General features: G+C 32.5%; 1 protein-coding gene across 1 annotated transcript in view; it reads right to left on the reverse strand.

Moving 5' to 3' along the window:
- The window catches only part of LOC114326926 (protein sidekick), a 1222968-nt gene that overhangs the window by 86156 nt on the left and 1112956 nt on the right, over positions 1–23856 (reverse strand). The window contains exons 8-9 of the mRNA XM_050652287.1: positions 9977–10096; positions 5484–5639 (exon numbers count right to left, since the gene is read on the reverse strand). Coding sequence (XP_050508244.1) covers positions 5484–5639; positions 9977–10096 — 276 coding nt within the window. The remainder of the gene's footprint in view (positions 1–5483; positions 5640–9976; positions 10097–23856) is intronic.

Here is a 23856-nt window from a genome sequence, read left to right on the forward strand (position 1 = left end):
GGATATAAATTGAGGTACACCAATCAGATGGCCATTTTCCTGAATTCCAAACAGCGACACAGATAGAATGGATGATATTTAATCCTTTGTCACCTAGTAACTGTAGTATTTCACATGGTATTGAATCAATGCCTGGGGATTTATTTCTCTTTAGTGATTTAATTGCATCTTTGACTTCAGCGAGTAAGACAGTAGGTTCTCTAGGGTAGTCAGAATGCCACTGATTTTCTGCTGATACCTCGTTATTTTTATATAGTATGTTTTATTATTATCCACAGTAGTTTCGCCATGTTTCCAATATTTCATCAGTATCGGTCTTTAAATTACCTTCCTTATCTATTACAGACCACGTTTGAGGTTTAAATTCTCTGGTAAGGAGTTTGATCTTCTGGAATAAGTCGCTCGGTTCATTTCGACAGGCATGTTCCTCTATCACTCTATCAGCTTGTTAATACGACGATAGCCAACGCTTGAAAACAAGAACGGCACACAAAAAAGAAGAATGAGAGGTCCCAAATTATAGGTTGCTACAAAATATTAGGCAAGGGAAAACTGCAGGAAAACGCAGTTCAGGACGAAGAAGGACTTCATGGTTGAAAAACTTGCGAGATTGATATGGTGTTGATACAAGCATGCTACTTAAGGTGGCAGCGAATAAAATTAAGATAGCTATGATGATAACCAACGTTCTGAAAGGAGATGGTACCTACATGAAGAAGAAGATTCATTTTATTCACTGCGCACTAATTTTTGATTTTTAAATGCTTTCTTTGGTACATACTAAAATAAGTAACACAAAAAGCTCTTTCCTCGATAGTTGTTTTCATGAAGGATGAGGCAAAAACTTTGAATTTTTTTATACAAGTAAGGAGAAAAGTGTTTAATTTAAAATATATGTTGCAAAAGCATTGAAAGAGTGGAAACGAAAATGCAGAGGCATGGGCGTAGACCTTGGAGAGATTTGCTTATATACATTGAAGTTTGCTGACGACCAGGTTGTTATAGCAAACGATAAAGATGATTTAGAGTACATGGCAAGGAAATTACAAGAAGAATATAGAAAGTGGGGACTAGAAATTAATACAGAAAAAACAAAATACCTGCCAATAGGTACCGAACTATCGAACATCACATTAGAAAATAATGAAATCATCATGCCCTGCGACCATTACACATATCTAGGAATCGTTTTTGACACAACGGGGAAAGATGATGAAGAAATAAAGAGAAGAATAACACAATCCAGAAAAACAATAGGTTGTCTAAACAGCGTACTGTGGAATCATGAAATAGGAAAAAGAAGAAAACACAATATCTACGAATCTCTTATTAAAAGCAGTCTATTGTACGGAGCAGAAACTTGGCGGATAACCGAAAACAACAGAAGGAAACTGGAGGCAGTAGAAATGGACGCTTTTAGAAGATCAGTAGGAGTGTCACGCAGAGAGAGAATACGTAATGATGAGATAAGACAACGAATGGGGGTTGACGGCTCTCTAACAACAGACATAGAAAGAAAACAGCTGATATGTTACGGACACGTCCAGAGGATGGATAACTCAAGACTCCCTAAAATAATTATGCAATGGGTACCACCAAACCGCAGAAAGAGAGGAAGACCCAAGAAATCTTGGAGAGAGGGAGTAACGAAGGCGATGAGCGCAAGAGATCTTAGAAAGGGCCAATGGGATGATAGAGTGTCATGGAAATTAGGCATCGGACAACGTCGCAAGACGTTTTAAAACCGATTGATATATAAGGAGAAAAGTGTCTAAATGTAAAATAAAGAATAACTGAAACTAATAATGAATTTAATACGGAAGTTAAAGTAATACAGAACTTTAATCCTAATTACTACATTACAACCGCTTGTTGTTTAGTTCTGTAATAATATAGTGCTTTTTAATGACATATTAATTGGTCTATTTAAATCAAGTTGGAAATAGTTTTTCGAGTATCGATCATAAATTGTAGATTCAATTATTTACGAATGGCATACTTTAAAATTCCTTTTTACTACAATCTAACAAAGCATGCAGGACCGCCTCTACCCATATTGATATTTTTTATGGTTTATTAGACCTATTTTATTATTATTATCAGACTTATTTTTTACTTGGTTTTCAATAATTTTTAACCAGAATTGTGTGTTAACCCCATATAAACAATATTAAACTTAGATATGCCAGAAGAAAACAGAAAAAAGAAGTCTTCATTATCATTCAATCTTGTCTCTTGTCCACTGCTGGACATAGATCTCCCTTATAATTTTCCATATATTTCAATATTGTGCCTGTTGCATCCAATTCCTATTACAACGTTTTAGATCAGTGGTGGGCAAACTTTTTAAAGGGGAGCCACAAAGTTTAAGAAAATCTATAAGGGGGCCAGCATTACAGAAAAAATGCATTTAGTGTTAAAGCTATCTGTATACTATGCACGTCAATGGACCCTCTGCGGGCTGGATTAAATACTTTTGCGGGCCGGAGTAAGCCCGCGGGCCGTACTTTGACCATCACTGTTTTAGATCATCAGTCCAACGTGTTGGTGGACGACCTCTGCTTCGGTAGGCATCATCTCTTGGTCTTCGTTCCAGTATCCGCTTTTTCCATCTGTTATCTGTCATTCTAGCCACGTGACCTGCCCAGTTCCATTTCAGTGTTGCTATTCTCTCTACGCATCAGCCACTCCTGATTCTTGCGAAAATTTACGCAAAAATGGTGTGAATGGCAAACTTGGAAAAATCATCTCGCATGCTATGAATCTTAAAGTCGTCTATCAAACGTCACTTTAAAAAGGAAGGATAGATGTGTTTTTATACCCCCGTGGAAAAAAGTTATGTGGCAAGAATGATTGCGTTTTTCGTGATGTCTTTACTTAGATTTTTTAATATACACTAAGCATCAAAATTAACATTTTTGATGTCTTGTATTTCCTAAACCTGTTGTCCAATTTGAGTGATATTTTTAGTATGTTATAGCTTTATTCTTCAAGAATATCGATGTAATAATATTGTTGCTAAACAGGTAAGTGTCATTGTATACCGGGTGTAACAATGTTCGTGTGTTTTTCCTCAAAGTTTGGAACACCCTGTGGAATATTCTGGCGTATATAAAATATTGAAATTAAAACTCAACTGTAGCCTTAGGCTTTCTTAATATTATGCTTTTTGATTCATTCGCTTATGTTGGATAATAAAAAAGTTAGGTACTTTAACAACTAGCAACGTTCTTCATCAAATACAGGGTGTTTCTAAATAAGTGCGACAAACTTTAAGGAGTAATTCTGCATGAAAAAATAATGACCGTTTGCTTTATAAACATATGTCCGCAAATGCTTCGTTTCCGAGATACGGGATGTTGAATTTTTTTTTACAAACTGACGATTTATTTATTGCTCTAAAACTGGTTGAGATATGCAAATGAAATTTGGTAGGTTTTAAGAGGTAGTTATTGCGCATTTTTTTGGCATACAATTAAGAATTTTACCTTCACCATTGGCGTGCATACGGGTAATATGACCGGGCAATATGACCCGTATGCACGCCAATGGTGAATATAAAATTCTTAATTGCAGCCAGAAAGCAGTTTATTAACGAAAAGTCTTAGATTTAAAATATTGTTTATTATATTTTTATTTCAATTATTCTAATTGTTTAAAAAGTAGTAAACTTTGTATCTGGGGCTTTTCGTTGTTTTCCTCGTAATACGAGAGATGTCGCTGATTTGCGTCTCAAAAGGTGGGTTCATTGCATCGCGATGTTTTGCCTTAAAAGAGGCAGAATGTTTATATTCCCTTCAGAGTTGTGACTGCATAATCTTCACTGATGATGCATAAGGATGCTGAAATAGTTGCTATATGGAGATGGTAGTCCAACTCTGAATCGAATATAAACAAAACCTGCCTTGAACCCTTTTTAATCTCTTAATTGTATGTCAAAAAATGCGCAATAACTACATCTTAAAACCTACTAAATTTTATTTGCATATCTCAACCGGGTTTAGAGCAATAAATAAATCGTTCGTTTGTAAGAAAAAATTCAACATCCCATATCTCGGAAACGAAGCATTTGCGTACCCATGTTTATAAAGCAAATGGTCATTATTTTTTCATGCAGAATTATCCCTTAAAGTTTGTCGCACTTATTTAGAAACACCATGTATTGATGAATAACATGGCTAGTTGTTAAAGTACCTAACGTTTTTATTATCCCACATAAGCGAATGAATCGAAAAGCAAAATGTTAAAAAATCCTAAGGCTACAGTTGAGTTTTAATTTTAATATTTTATATACGCTAGAATATTCCACAGGGTGTTCCAAACTTTGAGGAAAAAACACACTATCATTGTTACACCCGGTATACAATGACACTTATCTGTTTAGCAATAATATTATTACATCGATATTCTTGAAGAATAAAGCTATAATATAATAAAAAAATCACTCCAATCGGACAACAGATTTAGGAAATACGAGACATCAAAATGTCCCATTTTTAAGGTGGTGCGTTAATTTTGATGCTTAATGTATTTATATGACTTTCTAATGCTCATCAAAATAACATAGCAAAACATTCATAAGAATATAAAAGCAAACGAACAAAATAGCTATTTGTATAACAAGGGAGGAAAGTGCTACCCTGCCCTCCGCTACGCGTCGGGCAGTAAACTTCATTCTCGGGAGGAAAAGGCACTTTACTCCCATGTTATACATATGGTTTTTCCACCTTCCTCAAATAACAAGTCATTTTTCATTTTTACTTAATTTATTTATGTAACTAACCAACAAAATTTATTAGAACTAAAACTAACAAGTAGATACAAATATAACTGTCAACTGTCAAATATAAGTCAAATTATTAGGTGCGTTCGCGGGTACAGTTGACAAATTGTCGCCGACAATTTCTAACCTCACTTAATATAAATAATACCGTTAATAGATAAATAAACAAGGTATATTTACTTTTAGTTAATATTAATAACTAATTATTAAATTATACTAGGTAAATATATCTTGTATATTTATGTATTAACGATATTATTTATATCAGTTTAAAGTGCGTTTTGCGTTTTGCTGCTAATTTGTCGCCGACTAGTCGCCGACAGGCACCCGCGAACGCACTTATTAATGTAAACATTGTTAAGTTAGAATAACAATTTACTGTTTTTTACCATTCTGCAAAATACAGAGTGTTTTTAAATAAACGTTAAAATGTATAGATACCTACATAATAGAAAATAGATATTGTACAGGGCGTCAATAAGTTATATTTCATGAATGAAATACCATGACGTCACTTTTACTTTTCCTCCCTAGACATGAAAAGTACAACTTTGCTCTCTACAATCAGGTCCGGAAAAGTATACTTTCGGTAGAGGTAGGTGGAAAACGTATTTTCCGATTAAATCATTAAAAAACATAACGTTAGTAGAAAAGAAAATTTATCAATAAGCACGATCAACAAGAAGTGGCAGATACTAACCCAAAACCTGCAGATAGGCAGATCCTCTGACTTCTCCAGCCTCGTTGCTTCTAATACACGTGTACTGGCCAGCATCGATCTCCTTGACAGCGGCGATGAGCAGATCCCCCGTGTCCAAGATCTGCACTCTGCTGGACGTCGCCACTTCTTTTTCACCTGAAAACATTAGTAGCAACAAAATGCACAAACACAAGCATGCTATAGTTCAAAACATGACAAAAAGCGCTTGGTACAAGAGTTATTTTTGCCAAATGAAGATTGGAAATGTAAAGCTAAAGATCAAATTTTTATAGGAAAAAACCGCTGTTTATTCTACGTATATTGAGCAAACTTGAGTAAGTTGATCAGATTGTTTATCTTGGATAGAGTATAGGAACAGAGGTTAAACCTCACAAAATGGACACAAGTACGGTTTTTATTTTTTTCTGGTATATCAAGGGGTGCTTATTATGAGACTAACATTTTCTTAAAAAATTTCTCCCCAGAACCCCCATTTTCATCCCTTTAAAGGGGGTAATTTGTGGTTTTTGCGAAACGTAGCCCTTCCTGTACGTTTTTCAAAAAATTTACTTAATAGTAAAATGAAGAGGACTATATTTCCTACTATTTATTTTCCGACATCATATGTCTATCACACACCTATTTTGTGTCTATTGTGTCTATTTGGGGGTGGTGCCCCAAAGTTGACAAATTTTTAAAAAAGATGTTTTTAAAAAGATTATTTTTTCCTAACTGTACTGAAAATTAAGAAGAAACCCTACGGCAATTAATCACAAATAAGTGGCTGATTTTTTGGTATAGGTTTCATTTAAGGGCAATTGCAAATTTTTTAATTACAGGGTGTTACATTTTAAAAAGCCCCTGTTTGATACCATCTGAACCGCCTAGGCTAGAGTAAAAAAACGTTCAGCGATTATCCATGTACTGGTTTTATTTACAAAACCACCCCAAAAAAAAGGAGAATTAATAAAGAAAATGATTTTCTTGGAAACCTTCACACACCATACCATTTACCAAAATGGTTCATATATCATTTTATGCACGTTCTTATTACCCATGCATGGACACCAAAAGCGATTTCTTGATGCAACCCTTGTAGCCAAAAAAAAAAATAAATAAAGGGGGGGTTAAAATTTTTTTTATTTTGCTTTTTGATCCATATGGACATATGCTCCACCAATAGGGTTTTTCAAAAATATATATGATTATTGCAACATCCCTGCGGAAACTACTCCTATCCTTGAAAATAAACTGCAGAAACTACCCCTATCCCTTGGAGAGCATGTTTTTACGATTTTCTCATTACTTATGCATTTTTTTAAAACAAAACTTTAATACAGAATTAAAGATCACTATTTTCTCTACAAATAAGGTTCTATACACTATAATATAATATTATATAATATAATATATATTTTTCGTATAAGCAACCGTTGCGGCACAGTGGCGCCGTAAACCTCAGAAATGCTTTGGTGGGCTCCAGTTTTTGTTTTTTTTCTCGTCACCTATTCATTTTATTGGAAAATAAAACGTACTTATGGAAAATGAAAGAAACTCTCTGCTACACATTATGACCTTTGCATATTTTATTTTCTTTGCACCCTAAAGCCACCACAGTGGTGGCCCAAAATCAATTTTTGATTATTTTCTTCATTAATTCTCCTTTTTTTTGGGTGTTTCCGGAGAAACTATGGGGGTGTATTATACGTAAATAACACCACATGGATAATCGCTGGAAGTTTTTTTATTCTAGCGTAGGCGGTTCAGATGGTATAAAAAGGGGTTTTTTTAAAATGTAACACCCTGTAATTAAAAAATTTGCAATTGTCAGGGGGGCGTTTGCCTCCCTGACCCTGAAAATGACTGAAATTTACAAAAAATACATCAATTTTCATCATGCCATCATATATAATAGATTGTATACATATACAAGGTGGTTCATCTTATTCGCCTCGGTCTCTGTACGGAAAACCACTTGATATTTAAAAAAAATTTCTTCACAGAAATATACAGGGCCTTTAATACTACAACCTAAAAATAATGTGAATTATACAGGGTGTTCCAAAAAAGAGTGGTATATCAAAGTTATATTTTTTCTTATGGAATGCCCTATATCTGATGACATTATTGAATTGACCTTAAGAAATAAGCTATACTTTTATAAGGGTTCCCTATACCTAAATACAGTTTTGATTTATTTCGATTTTTATAAAAATGTAAGGTTTTAGAAAAAAATAAATATCTGCGAATCTAAGAAGCAGTAACAAATTTTTTCTTGGATCTTAATAATAGACTATTTAGCATACTTAAACAGATGCTTATTGCAACAAAATTTCTTACAGGGTGGTCAAAATATGAGATTGTTCTATTAACAAATTCAAGCTGTAATAACTTACTTATTTTAAATGGAACACCCTGTATCTTACTAGTCTATCGAGTAGAAAATTTACTTTGCTTTCAATTCTTATTAGGGTTTCCTATACCTATCTCCCTTCATTTTTTAAATATTTAAAGATTTCCTAATTTGTAAGCTTTAAAAATTAGAATTACATAAGTACCTATGTCGTGTTTATGTACAACACATCACCAACACCGGCAATATACTTAGACAATAATAAAATTTTCATTGTTATCGTGTAATCACACAGAATGTTGTATTATTTTAGTTGATTTTGGCCTACATGTGAAATTGAATAATATGTTTATTTTAAACTGCATACCCTGTATTAGATGCCGTATTCTGGAAGATTTTTAAATTATATTTCATTCCGTATAAGTATTTTCTATATCTTAACCCACCGGTTATTAAGTAAATTTAAGAACGCCACTTTTTGTTTGAATCTTTAAATCGCAATTACAAACAATTAAATGCAATGGCTACTTTGACGAAAACGAGCCTATTGTACAAAAATATGTAAAAATGGGTATTTACAGAATAACATGGGAATTTATATTTATAGTCGGTTCGCTAAACTCAGACACAAGTGGCTGGTGATTTTAGTCTGTAATTTATTTGTTTTTTGTCAATTTTGCCAAAATTGGCAAAATTACTAACTACTTAGTAATTATTAAATATTTAGTAATTATTTTTTTTGCCAATTTTACCAAATTGGCAAAATTACTTACTAAAATCACTAGCGAGTTGTGTCTGAGTTTAGCGAACCGACTATACAGAATAACATGTGTATTGAGAATGTTAACATGGAATTTAAGATATTTTAAATATCTTCCATTATAAAGAATAGAATATCGAGTATGTCGTTTAAAATAAGAACACTCTGTGTGATTAAATGATAAAAATGTGAATTTTATTATTGAAACTATCTTGACTAAGATATTTAAGTATATTGCCGGTGTTGGTGATGTGTTGTACATAACCACGACATAGGTACTTAATTCTAATTTTTAAAGCTTACAAATTAGAAAATCTTTAAATATTTAAAAAATGAAGAGAGATAGGTATAGGAAACCCTAATAAGAATTGAAAGCTAAGTAAATTTTATACGCGATAGATTAATAAGATGCATGGTGTTCCATTTAAAATAAGTAAGTTATTACAGCTTGAATTTGTTAATAGAATAATCTAATATTTTGACCACCCTGTAAAAAGATAGGTGTAGGAAACAATAATACAAATTGAAAGATAAGAAAATTTTCTACGCGATAGACTAGTAAGATACAGGGTGTTCTATTTAAAATAAGTGAGTTATTACAGCTTGAGTTTGTTAATAGAACAATCTCATATTTTGACCACCCTATAAGAAATTTTGTTGCAATAAGCATCTGTTTAAGTACGCCAAATAGTCTGTTATTAAGATCTAAGAAACAATTTGTTACTGCTTCTTAAATTCGTAGATATTTATTTTTTTCTAAAACCTTACATTTTTACAAAAATCGAAATAAATCAAAACACCCTGTATTTAGTTATAGGGAACCCTTATAAAAGTATAGCTTATTTTTTAAGGTCCATTCAATAATGTCATCAGATATAGGGTATTCCATAAGAAAAAATATAACTTTGATATACCACTCTTTTTTGGAGCACCCTGTATAATTCACATTATTTTTAGATTGTAGTATTAAAGGCCCTGTATATTTTTGTGAAGAAATTTTTTTAAAATATCAAGTGGTTTTCCGTACAGAGACCGAGGCGAATAAGATGAACCACCCTGTATAATGCTTGGTCCCCCTCCCAATCAAAATTTCAAATGACGCCCCTGTAATTAACGGTCCCAAATATAGGTTGCTACAAGCTATTTTGCAAGGGAAAATAGAAGGCAAACGCAGTCCAGGACGCAGAAAGACTTCATGGTTGAAGACGTTGGTTGGCATCAAGGGAAGAACATTGGTACATGAAGAAGGTACTCATATTTCTAATTTACTGCTAATTTTCTACGGAAATCGGTAATTTTGTTTTTTACCTGTAGAATAAAAATTTACTTTTCTTTTACTTTACACTTCCATGAAAACATCCTTTATAAATAACTGCTTACCATTATGCACCCACGTGGTGTTTGGAATAGGTGCTCCAACAGCTCTACAAGTCAAGGTAGCGTCTTTTCCATCAAGCACAGTCATGTTGGTAGGACCGAACTCCATAATTGGTTGGGATGCTGAAAAGTGAATAAATGTTTCATATAGCAGATATATTTCATAATGGTGATCATTTAATGGTTGAATACAGTAATTTTATGATTATTACTAAAAAAGTTGCGAAGTAAAAGTGCAAAAGGTGAAAATATATATATACAAGTCCTACACTACTATAACTTTTTTTAATGAAGTGGAGGATATCTAACAATTGAGTTGAAATCTTGCTTGTTGTTTTTTTTTTAATGAGTAAACTTGATTGACACCATTTGAAATTTAGACAACCTTTGGCTAGACAATTGTATAACAGACTAATTATGTGGTGAATTCCTACAACTCTTACGCTGAAGTAGTTTTCTTTCATATTAGGCAATACCTACATACCTAATAAAAAGAAAATATTAAAAGAATAAAGGGAACCTGGTTGACAAGGAAGCCACAAGAAACTTAAATATACCTCCGGAATTAGAAAACAGAAAAATGCTCAAGTACTTAAAAACGCAGACGGAAAAATTTGTGATCACGAACAACAGTGCAAAGAATGGGAGAGATGCATCAGTGACCTTTTTGACGATGCTTCTCGAGAAAATGCTCCAAATACTACTTGTGACAACCAATTAGACCGAGGTCCCAATATACTGAAGTCGGAAGTCATAAAAGCAATACTACAAGCCAAAAACAATAAAGCACCTGAACCAGACCAAATCCCTGTTGAGTTACTTAAATTTTTGAACGAGGAAAACATTACCTACTTGACCACTTTCTTTAAGGTACTAGTACACGTTAAAAGACCAAACATAAGCATTTTTTCAAGATTTTTTTTCTCAGAACCCTTATTAAAAATGCACATAAAACTTTTTGCGTATTAATATCTAGGTAACTCTTAGAGAATATAAAAAATATGTATTTTTTCATTTATGCACGTACACTAATATTATAGAGGGTGCCAAAGTCGAGGCATCGAAAAAAAGTAGTTCCGATGGCGGACAGTTAATCTCAGGATTTTGATCTCTGAAACAAAAAAATCGTACGACATTTGAAAAAGGAAGGTTTTGTACGTGACAATTTACCACTGTTAGTAAAAAATTCCGCAATAAAAAGATTTTACGGAAATTTGAAAAAATTTTGTGAAAATATCGCCCGTTTTTCTTCAGTTTCTCATGGTTAAAAAATATTTATTTTTTATATTTTGGTCAAATTGTGGTAAATTGTCACGTAATAAACCTTCCTTTTTCAAATGCAGTAAGATTGTTTTGTTTCAGATATCCCAATCCTGAGATTAACTGTCCGCCATCATTTTTCGAGGCCTCGACTTTTGCGCCGTCTACAATATTAGTGCACGTGCATAAGTGAAAAAAGATATATTTTTTTGTACTCTCTAAGAGTTAGATATTAATATGTAAAAAGTTTTATGTTCATTTTTAATAAAGATTCCGAGAAAAAAATTCTTGAAAAAAATGATTATTTTTGGTCTTCTAAAGTGTACTACATAGTATGTACCTTAACAAACTTTACAACGAAGGAAAAATACCAGATGATTGGTTGGAGTCACTGTTTATAACATTACCAAAGAAAAGCAGGCCCACCAAATGCAGCGATTTTATACTAATCAGTTTGACGAGTCACACACTTAAGATACGTTTACGTATTATACAAAACAGAGTATTCCTTCTGTGCGAAAGTAGAATGGGTAATAAGCAATTTGGATTTAGAAATGGTCTATCTAGGAACTAGAGAGGCACTATTTTGTATGCGCGTTCTCTTACAAAAAAAGTTGTGAGTTCCGAAAGAACGTTTATATTTGTTTCATCGACTTCGAGAAGGCATCCGACCTAGTACAACATGATACACTTTTCGATTGCCTGCAGACAGAAGGAATTGACCACTACGATATAAGACTGCTGAAATACTTATATTAGAATCAAGTAGCCTCTATCCAAATTGGAGACAGTCGTACTGAAAAACTACCCATAAAACATGGAGTACGACAAGGTTGTGTTTTATAACCCACCCTTTTTAATCTATACCCTGAAAAAATCTTTAGGGAGGCTTTGGATGGCAGACAAGAGGGAGTAAGGCTAGGCGGAGAAGTAATCAACAATATTAGATACGCTGACGATACAGCCATTCTTGCAGAAAATTAACAAGATCTTCAGACACTACTAAATCTAGTCAGTGAAGCAAGTTATCGGAGAGGCCTTAAAATCAACATTTCAAAGACAAAGTGGATGGCAGTTGGAAAGATTAATGTAGATCAAGGTCTGCTTTCTCTTGATGGAGAGGAGATAGAACAAGTAAATCATTTCAGGTACCTTGGCAGCTGGTTAAATGTAAATTGCGACTCTGACGAAGAGATAATAACCATGATGAAATATCACGTAAGGCTTTTATGACCTGGAAACCAGTTTTATGTAACAGAAACCTGTCGATGAATTATTCGAAAGAAGGTCCTGAAATGTTATGTGTGGTCTATCCTATTGTATGGTTGTGAGACATGGACGTTAAACATGCTAAACAAATTAGAAGCATTCGAATTGTGGTGCTATCGACGAATCCTAAAGATATCATGGGTTCGCACAATTCCAATGAAGATGCTGTTCAAAAATGATGAATTCAGAACGTGTGCTCATAAGCATCATAAAGAATAGAAAAACAGAATACTTCGGCCATATAATTCGAGGACCTAAATACCATCTGATTAGCCTTATAATATAAGGAAAAGTGGAGGGAATGAGATGGATTGGTAGAAAGAAACTTTCATGGCTGCGTAATATTAGACAGTGGTGTGGCTGCCCAGTAGAAGAATTATTTCGCGCAGCAGCCGAGAGAGAGAGAGGTTTCAGGAAATTGTAAACATGATAACGGCCAACGTCTGAATACAGACACGGTACCCAGTTGCGGCTGGTCAGAGGAGGCAAGGGAGGCTTAGCCTTCCCATAAATTTTTTACACATGCTACACTGTTTTGTTTACTTTGCTACTTTGCTTCGCGTTAGAGATATCGGAAAAAGTTATTTGAACAAGTTATTCCAAATAATATTCTAACCCCACACACCAAATTTCATCACAAAATTCGCACTTTTAGTTTTTTCATTGTTTGTAGTCAGGATCCTAAAATCGCAGAGGAGGCTGCTGGCCGGAAAATCTCACTTGCTAATGCTCCGCGCAGCCCAGCAGCGTTTAAGGATGGTTTAAGGAGATCCGGTCTCCTTAGAGCTGCATTATCTCTTAACGCACACGCTGCCCGGAGATTGGGCAAGGGCGGCTAATCGGCCAGCAGCCTCCTCTGCGATTTTAGGATCCTGACTACAAATAATGAAAAAACTAAAAGTGCGAATTTTGTGATGATATTTGGTATGTGGGATTAGAATAATATTTGGAACAACTTGTTCAAATAACTTTTTCCGATATCTGTAATGCAAAGCAAAATATCGGTAATTTACTGTGTTTTTAAATTCGCAGTAGGCCGCTTTTAGAATTAAAAAAATTTAGTTGAGTATCTTAAAAAATGTGAACCTTAAACCTGTATGGACTGCAAAACTTCAAATCTGTATTTATTTTGATATGCATATCTACTTACAGAGATAGAATTGTTAACAAATAAACGACACAAACTTTGGTAATACACTTTTACAATTAGACTAACTATTTTTAAAATGATATGATATTATGAAATTGTGAATTATGATGATATTCTAAAATGTAAATAAAAAATGGTCAAAAAAATGGGGCCTTAAATTAGATTTTTTTTGCTAGTGCAAATTTGTCTAGATATTTTACAGTTAGGTAAAGCGTTAGGTATAGCCTCCCCTATTGTAAAAATCACGAGCCGCCACTGACGATACCTAAAGAAGAAGAAGGTTGACAAATATGTCTAAAGGCTGTATGACACTATGCATTTTCTTGTATCATTTCTAATATCGTTTCTGATATCGTTTCTTGTATACATTTTCTTGTACCATTTCTTGTACGTACATTTGTGCCCTGTATGACACTATGCAAATTAGGAGCTATTTTATTTTGTAAAAAATTATGCACCATGAAACCTAAATTTATAGTTTGAACTTTACTAGGAGCTAAATATATGGTTATTAGTAGAACAGTAGTCCATACCAAACGGTATATTAAGTATCAAAGATTTATAAATAATATGAGTAAGTAAGTAATTATGACATTTTAGATGTTTTACCAGCAGGTTTTACGTTTTTGCTCTTTGCGCATAAATTGGCGCAGTTCTTGTACAAGAATCTGTGACTGACTCAAATTCTTGTATCGTTTCTGATATCGTTTCTTGTATCTGTGTATGACACTATGCATTTTTTTGACATATCAGAAACGATATTAGAAATGATACAAGAAAATGTATAGTGTCATACAGCCTTAAAAGTTATGCTTTACTGAAATATCCTGGGAAAAATATAGCAACATTCTCCACTAGCGGACTGAAGGAACTGAGTAATTGCAGAATGACCGTTTGGATAGTAGGAGAGTAAGATTATGCGTCGGTTGATAAAATAGCCACCAATCGGCTAACCAGAAACCTAGTTTTTTGCCTAGCACACAAAATTCTACAATAACGTTAAAAATATATACCAATACGGCTGTTACAAATTTGTTATCATCAAACTGTATTCCTACCTAAAAAATATAAAATATGTTGTCTTTTATTATTTACTGCTTGCGTAGTTTTCATATTTTTTGCGCAGACGGAATTATAAATTCTAAACTCTAATAAAACTGCTCCGGTAATACAGAAGTTGGATAAAATATATCTTTTTGACAACAAAAACCTATAATTAACTACACAAAACATTTGGCATGCAAGATGTGTTGATATTAACAATTTTCAAAAGGCAAAAGTGCCCTAAAACTACTTACCATGTAGTAAACCAACGTGTATAAATAAATAATTATTTCGTTGTAAAACAAAATAAGAGCTGTCTTATTTTTGGTTAGTTCAGAGAGCGCCAAAAGTACCCTGACCGGTTTCAATCCTTATTAGGATATCCTCAGAGAGTGCATATTTGTTTCTGTCTGAAGTTTTGGTTGTTCAGATTTGGTTGGTATCGATATCGTATCGAAATCAATATCAATACGATATTTTTATAAGAAAGTATTGCCGATATCGTTACACGATACGATACTTCATTGGCATAACCAATACAATACTCAATACTTAAAAAGTATCGATATTGTATCGTACCGTGAAGCTCTAGTTGCCCTTCATCTTATGTATTATGTATCTGTGACGACTGGACTATGAGCAGTTCTTTAACTGTCGAGCCTGTATTTATTATTTGTATAATATAGTTTTTATCTGAAACATTTACTGTTGAACAATTGCATTACATTTAATTAAATTTAAAAACCAAAGTAATTTTCAGTGTTATTCCTGTATATAAATTAACCACTCCACTCAAATTTTCCGACTGAACATAATTAATGTCATAATTAAACTTTAATTCCACACTTTTAACAAAAAATCGGACTATAATATGTGTATATTCGAGTTAAATTATTCTTCTGTATTAGTTGGACAAACACAAATATTACAATTGAATTGTATTTAATAGAAATTTATAAAGCACACGAGCAACAACAAATTAACTAGCGTAATTTCTACTCGACGGTACATGCACACAAAGGTGTGTATGAAAAAATTAAAAGCAACATGTCGGATAAATTAATTTTTTTAATCTATAATCAATAACTGCATATTTTACAAGCTATAATAATCATACCACATAAAATACAATACAGCAAAATAAATTTTAGTATCCTTTTTTACATTAATGAATTTGAATTGGTTAGAAAGTTTGGCCATGTTTGCTAGCTAGTAATTTTCTGAATAGAATAGCAATACTTCTGTCGAGCTATCTTGGGGACAGGGCATCTCTACATTATGCGACTTGCGTTTGCAGGGAGACAATCTTTCAAAACTAAAATCTTGAAAAAGCTGCACTTCTCTTCCGGTGATCATCATCAATTTCATGTTCGAAACTTCTACAGGCTAGCAGGAGTAGAGAAATTAAAGTATTCCAATCTTTTTGACGATCAGTGATGAACATTGAAAATTGAAATGTATTGTCAAACAGTTCTATTGTGTGTTTCGACCATTCCGTCTGATTGCGAATGGATAGACGTATTGCGATTTTTCTTAAAACCCAAGATTTTGACTAATTATTGCCATAATTTTGACTCAAAATTTCGTCCATGATCAAAATGTAACTCTAAAGACTCCATGTTTTATTAGGACGTGTGTTATAAATGCTTCTGCTACTGTTGTCGCTTCTTGATTAGGAGGGTTCCAATTTCAGGCCATTTTGAAAAATAATTAATTGCGGCCACTAAGTATGCCTACTTATTACTTACTCTACTATATTGTGTCATTTTACCACAATTTCTTGTTCTAGGACCTTTTCTGGCGTTACATAAATCGCATTTCTTCCACCAATCTTCTACATCTCGGCGACAATTGATCTAGTAAAATCTATCTCGAACTCTGGCAACTATTTTTTTAACTCCCCCACCCCAAAAAGGTTGCTATGAAGTTCTTGTAACACACTGTTAGGGCCGGTATTTCCAACCTCACTTAAGCCAAAGCTTACGTTAAGCCTTTGCTTAAGCTTAGATGCCTGTATTTCCACTTCAATTTGAGGCTTAAGCCTAGGCTTAAACCAAATAATTTTAAGCTCGCGCGGGAGTTGGTTTAAGCCTTTGCTTAAAATTTGTTTTCTGTTTTTTGAGGTTATTTCTATAGATTATTAATTATAGAGTTGTTTTGAAAACAAACTTTTAAGTAATAACGTTATTATTGGATTATTAAATAATAATCTATTAATTTATTAATCGTAATAACGATTATTAAAATTCTTACTACTTTTGGAAGGTATAGACACATGAAAATTGTTTATTTCTACAATGCTTGGTAGGAATATTTATTTTACACAAATAAACTTACATTCCAATTTGACATTTTAAGAAATATATCCAATAAACAAAATTACAAAGACAGATCTATTGCTTATGCAAAATAACAATAAAAATATAACCAGAGAAAATATAGACAATAAACTAAAACACATGCACCATGTACACAAAATTAAGTGAAGTAAAAGTAACATTGATACAGATGACAAGATAAAATTAAATGTCAACAGTAGTGGTTTTTACCTCAGAACAGTTAGCTCTGGCACTTTGACGTATTCAGAGGTACCAAACCAATTAACTTTACAGCTGAGCATCAGTTTAGTTAAGAGAATGATGGAAATACGGCACCCAGCTTAAGCTTCTCCTTAACTTTTGACACAGGCTTAGCTAAGCAAAAGCTTGAGTAGCTATTGAAATACCCGCCCTAAATGTCTGATTTTGGTTTGATTGAGTCGTTCTCACTTAGAGCGTAGGCGCAAAATCTTGGACCAATGCATTTTAAATTCATTCATTTTTTTCTAATCCTGAGAAAACTAATAAAAATTTTAAAAAAATTTAAACGCAGAATGAAAGATTTATTACCCAGGGCCGAAAGTCCCTTAGAATAAACAAATAGTTTCTTTTGAATGAGATATTTGAAAGTGAAAATCACACTAAATTTTCTCTTTTTTTTTTCACTCCTGTAACTTATTAAAATAAACATTATAGAAGTTTTTAGAGACTTTCGGCTCTCGGTAATAATGTAATTTCTTCATTCTGCGTTCCTAAAAACTGTATATTTTCAAAATTAAAAAATAGTTATTTTCCAAAAAATGTTTAGCTAAATGTTTGATTTATTGTTTTGTGTGCAATAGTTTGTTCATATAATTACTATTGCGTCTGACCAATGTATGTTGTTACAGTCTGTAAAATTTATTTTAAAATTTAATGGTAAATATTAACTATTTAGATGGGAAATAAGCCACAATTAAATTGAAAAAATAATTTTATTAACGTTTCGAAGCCCAAATCGGGTTTCGTTGTCAAAATACAAAATACTACTAAAAATTCAACATTTCAACAACATTCAGAACAACAAACACATTGAGATCTATTCTATCTAAAACTAAACCTAACAATGAACAAGAAAGAACAAAGAATTGCATTTATAAAATACCTTGTGAATGCGAACAATTTTATTTAGGTGAAACATCAAGCCCATTAAACGTTAGAATACGTGAACATCAGTCTTATATTAAAAATAGAGAATTTGATAGATCTCAAATATGTCAACACGCATGGGATAATGAACATAGAGTTCAGTGGAGAGATTCAAGTATAGTCCTGAAAGAATCAGATAGTAAAAAGAGAAAAATCAAAGAAGCGGCTCTAATTATGCTAAATGAAACCAATTGTGTCGCAAATTCCTCGGTAAAATGCAGTAGGATGTGGTTACCCATACTGAAAGAGGAAGTCAATAGAAAGAAAATACCACGATTAGTAAGTCAATAACATATCGAGTTAGTACAAATTTTATATTTTAGTATTATTTATTGTATATCTATGTATTATTAATATTATTTATGGCGAATGGATTTAGTGTCCGCAGTCATATAAACCCAAACAAACAACAACAATAATATTATTTATAATTTAAACATATTAAAGTCAGAATTTGGTATTACGATTTTTGAAAGTAAATTAAATGTAAGACCAAATACTTACGATATCGGGACAATATCACGAGGTTTTTTTCCTGGTTTACCCTCGTGATTTACTATGGAATCTCTAACGCGAGAATTTTACTGTCATCGTTGCATTTGGTTGTCTTTTTAAAGACAGATCACATGCTATGATTTTTTTGACGGATATTCTTGTGTTGGGATTGATTTCATGTAATCGAATGAACTATCTTTTAGTAAAGTCGTCCCAGGAACGCAACTAATTAAATATTGGCGATATCATTTTAAAGTCTTCTACTTTAAAATGTATAATATACGTCTGAATTGCCAATATAAATGAGTCAGATTAAATAAATTATTAGAAGAATTTTTTTACTTAGCAACAACATTTTTGTTTATTTTAGTAGTATTTTGTATTTTGACAACGAAACCCGATTTGGGCTTCGAAACGTTAATAAAATTATTTTTTCAATTTAATTGTGGCTTATTTCCCATCTAAATAGCTAATCATAAAAATGCCACGAGGAAATAGCTTCAGAACAACATTAATGGTAAAGACCTAAATATATTGGTTATTGACTCGTGGTGGAGATTTTATATTAGTTCAACGATCCCATGTCTCTTAATGGTTGAAACATTTATCTATAATCGTTGTTTTGTGTGTATTATCTTGAAACTGGTTCACTCTATGAAATAGTTATGGTTGTTTTCCTTCTGAATTTTCGTTACTCAGAACAATCAACAATAGTGAAGTTTCTAATTGCCTTTTGTGTGCATTTCAAAGATAAAGTTCACCATGAAATATATTGTGCACTCTACTATTACTATATAATTTAGTATTTTTTACCGCGTCTAACTACAACTTTTAATACTGTGTGGTTAATTACAATTATAATTGTTTTGTGGGAATATTTCCAGTAATATAAAAATAAGCACGGCATATTAACACGTATTACTTGTACCCTCGGAGATAGCAGGGAAAATTTACAATCAAAATAACAAAATTCAGTTTGGCAACACTGAATGTTGATAGTAACATATCTTTTTTTAAGATAACAGAACTGTAATTTAGTCTAGAAAAATTAATATATTTTTTTGCCAACAAAAATGAGATTTTTCAATCAAATAATGTTTCAAATATGATGTGCAAAATCATTTTTAATTGGGTTCTGCTAATGAGCTTACTTTTTTTTGTCATTAAAGTAGAAAAAACTTTAAATTTCACTCATTAAATCATTATCGCCTTAATTAGTTTAACTGTACTAATATCCATCCACTAATTCGGAATGATTAATAGGTTGTTAAAACATTTTATCTGGATTGTCTTAAAAATATCGAATTTCATTTATAAAATGCGCATATTCCACCGATCTTCGTTTCGATCACACTTTTCATATCAACAGTTTATTAAGGGGATGCAAAAGCAGTAATAGTCCAGAAAGCCACTGCGCATCCGCTAGGAAAAATATTCTAATTCGTATTTTTTGCACAATCTTACTCAAAAAGGACTCCTTTTAACAAATTTGCATGTTGCCAGGACCAAAAGGTGGTCAAAAATTTTTTAAACGTTTTGTTTTTGTTTTTTTCCTAAAATTATTTTTTTTGCATGGAAAAAAGTTTTTTTAGGTTTTTTGGATCATTCCAAACAGAAAAGGTCTTTAGTGACTTTTCTCTAAAAATGATAGTTTTTGACATATAAGCGATTAAAAATTGAAAAATTGCGAAATCGGCCATTTTTAACCCTCAAAAACTATGTGAAAAACTGAAAATTTGAATGTTGCCAAGGTAGGTAGATATTCTTTAAACATCGATTGATGAAATCCCGAAGAGTTTTTTGGAATACAATATTCAGAACTCCTATTTTTTTTAATTGCTAATCAAGCGTGCTCGACACTATTTTCCACCGACAGTATGGTGCAAATGAAAGGAATAAATTCGTTATTTCGTAAACCGGCGACTTTAAGGAAAAATCCCGAAACAGGTCGATTTTTATTTTTAAGTTATGATATTGTGGCATATATGATATACTAGTGACGTCATCCATCTGGACGTGATGACGTAATCGATGATTTTTCTAAATGAGAATAGGGGTCGTGTGCTAGCTCATTTGAAAGGTTCTTCAATTCTCTATTCAGTAATATAAACATTTTCATAATTATTTATACAGGGTGTCCAAAAAAATTTTATTAAATTAAATTATTTGACAACAAAAGAAGTAGAAGGACACCCTGTATAAATAATTATGTAAATATTTACATTACTGAATAGAGAATTGAAGAACCTTTCAAATGAGCTACCACACGATCCCTATTCTCATTTTAAAAAATAATCGATTACGTCATCACGCCCAGACGGATGACGTCACTAGTATACCATATATGCCACAATATCATAACTTAAAAATAAAAATCGACCTGTTTCGGGATTTTTCCTTAAAGTCGCCGGTTTACGAAATAACGAATTTATTCCTTTCATTTGCACCATACTGTCGGTGGAAAATAGTGTCGAGCACGCTTGATTAGCAATTAAAAAAAATAGGAGTTTTGAATATTGTATTGCAAAAAACTCTTCGGGATTTCATCAATCGATGTTTAAAGAATATCTACCTACCTTGGCAACATTCAAATTTTCAGTTTTTCACATAGTTTTTGAGGGTTAAAAATGGCCGATTTCGCAATTTTTCAATTTTTAATCGCTTATATGTCAAAAACTATCATTTTTAGAGAAAAGTCACTAAAGACCTTTTCTGTTTGGAATGATCCAAAAAACCCAAAAAAACTTTTTTCCATGCAAAAAAATAATTTTAGGAAAAAAACAAAAAAAAACGTTTAAAAATTTTTTGACCACCTTTTGGTCCTGGCAACATGCAAATTTGTTAAAAGGAGTCCTTTTTGAGTAAGATTGTGCAAAGAATCCGAATTAGAATATTTTTCCTAGCGGATGCCTTTTTCCTTTCCTTAGCGGATCCTTTTTGAGTAAGATTGTGCAAAAAATCCGAATTAGAATATTTTTCCTAGCGGATGCGCAGTGGCTTTCTGGACTATAAGGATATTAGTTTTAAAAATTAGTTAAAGCAAGAAGTCGTGGAATATAGTTTCCTGTATTTTCACGTTTTTGGACTTGAATGTTTTAATAAAGTGTGCATATGAATGTAGCCAGATAAGCATATAACGCAGATTCATCATCATCATCAACGGCGTTACAACTTTCCGTGAGTCTTTGCCGCGTTTATTATTTCCTTCCAGTTTTTTCGGTCCTGTGTCACTAATTCCCATTGTCTCACAGATCTTCTTTGACTGCATCTTTTCACCTTTTTCTACGCCGTCCTACAGACCTTCTTCCATCTGGCCTTTCCCAGAACACAATGTTTATAAGGGGAGGCGATTGTCGTTACTCCGTATCACATGCCCTGTCCATCTGAGTCTATTGGCCTTTATATTTATATCTGCGCCACCATTCGCATATAACGCAGATTAGAGATTACAACCTAGGACGGCTCTTGGCCTGACTTACGGTTCATTTTTCATCTAAGGAAATCTAAAGGCAGTAAAATATTTTGAATTATTACGAAATTCAATTATTCCTGCACTTCAACATCTTCAAATCAACTTAAACGAAATTTGGTTTCAACAATATGGCTGTCCTTTACACAATGCACAAGCTGTCAGAAACTACTTAGATTTAATTTTTCCTGCACATGTGATTAGTACACAAGATACAATAAAATGGCTCCCTCGGGTACCAGACTTAACTGGTCTAGATTTTTATTTTTAGAGGATGCTAAAATATTCAAAAATTTTGGAATAATCAACTTATGTATTTATTTAAAGTTTTACAGTAAATTGTAGTTCTTCTCGTGGTTTGCCGCATAATACTAGAGAAAATAAGAGTTCCAAAATATCACCAAACAGGGGCATTAAATGATCCTGTTTTCCAGCATTATTGCAATAAATATATCGAAATAAAATAAATCCACACAAAAAACCATTCCATAATACAACACTAACAAAACCAGTGCATCTAAGTACTTATTAACAAGTAAAAAAAACGAAATAATCATACTACTGGGTGCAAACAGTGAAAAAAAAACATTCCAATTCGTTTGAAAAACATAGCTTACATGGGGCTATATAACGAAAGGACTTTTTGTTATGGCGTTCGCCAGAACTCCTTAACCTCACTATTTTTGCCGCTAAACTGCGTACTTTCCTTAGCTCTGCGTCGTTAAAGAAAGGTAAATCTGTCAAGAATTATAAAGATTTCGTCAATAGGTAAATCTCCTTTTTCAATTTTATATACCTACATTAGGCTACGTTATTTATGGTAACAAAAAAACTCTATCTATCTTACAGAATACAAAATGTGTTTGTTCGTCATAGAAATATTCATTTCTCTGAAAATTTGAACTTTTATAAATCAATTTTTATCAATACCACTTTTGTTCCATGAAACAACCAAAAATTTGTTAAATATTATATTAAAATGTCAGATATTATATGAAACAAAAGTGTTATGAATTAATACATATAAGAAATTACAACACAACTGCAACTAAATTACCTAATTATTTACTTAGAAACCTTATTTTAATTCGTTGCGGGACAGACGTGAACTATACTTCGTTTATTTTATCTCCTGAGCATGTGTTATCCCCACTTGACGGCATTTGTTAGCTTGCTCAAATGGAAAATTTTAGACTTTCTGCAGTTTTAGCTAACGTTGATCAGGCAGTAATAAACGTTTCTTGAAGTAACACAAATAACTGATCTTATTTTTGTCATGTCAAAAAATATAACAATGACCTCGCTAAAAATTGGCGCCCAACATGGGACCACAAAATTTACTTATTAATTTTAACTATTCTAGAATCACATTAATGCATCATTCATGCGATGAAATGCTTTGAATATCTTAAACCATATTATATAATATATTAATCACTTTATCTACCCCTCTTCAAAATATCCCATTTTGGATTTGCACGTTTATTGAACTTCAGATTTAATTGGAGAAAAACTTCCTCTTTAATTGAAATTTGACTGAACTCCCTGATTTAATTGCAGAAAAATTCATACACATATAAAATAAAATTATCAAATTATCAAATAATGTATCTGTGTGAATTCCATATCAATTCGACCGTTTAAAAATCAGTCCACATGACAAAGAATCCAACTTTATTGATAAAATCGT

This window comes from Diabrotica virgifera, chromosome 5 (genome assembly GCF_917563875.1).
Source record: "Diabrotica virgifera virgifera chromosome 5, PGI_DIABVI_V3a".
Lineage (NCBI taxonomy): Eukaryota > Metazoa > Arthropoda > Insecta > Coleoptera > Chrysomelidae > Diabrotica > Diabrotica virgifera.